The sequence below is a fragment of the Trypanosoma grayi genome, assembly GCF_000691245.1.
Source record: "Trypanosoma grayi strain ANR4 Tgr_2731_V1, whole genome shotgun sequence".
Classification (NCBI taxonomy): domain Eukaryota; phylum Euglenozoa; class Kinetoplastea; order Trypanosomatida; family Trypanosomatidae; genus Trypanosoma; species Trypanosoma grayi.
Window position 1 is genome coordinate 1 of NW_008828349.1, and position 349 is coordinate 349.

Genomic DNA, 349 nt, shown 5'->3' on the forward strand with positions numbered 1-349 from the left:
CGAAGGGATAAGGCTCCTGAGAGTGACGTGGAGAATGCCAAGGTCATGCACCCGCACAAGCAGCAGCAGCAGCAGGAGGGTGAGACTGCTGAGGGGAGCGTTGCAGCCTCGGCCCCTGACGGCATGGAACATCGGGAGGATACGTCGCCGTCGCCGCCGCAGCAGCAGGAGGGTGAGACTGTTGTGGGTGTTGCGGGGAGTGTTACAGCCTCCGCCCCTGACGACAAGGAACATCGCGAGGACACGCCGCCGCCGCCGCCGCAGCAGCAGCAAGAAAATGGGAATACTGAGAGTGACGCAGAAGAGGTCAAGGTGCTGCGCTCGCGCGACCATAGGCGGCGGGAGCACA

The 349-nt window shown here is 63.9% G+C and overlaps 1 protein-coding gene across 1 annotated transcript; it reads left to right on the top strand.

The window, feature by feature from the left end:
• On the top strand, positions 1-349 carry DQ04_27311000 (hypothetical protein; the record flags this gene model as incomplete). The annotated part of the gene is made up of 1 exon (XM_009318372.1): positions 1-349. A coding segment is annotated over one exon (349 nt), but the record flags the coding sequence as incomplete, so codon positions are not given.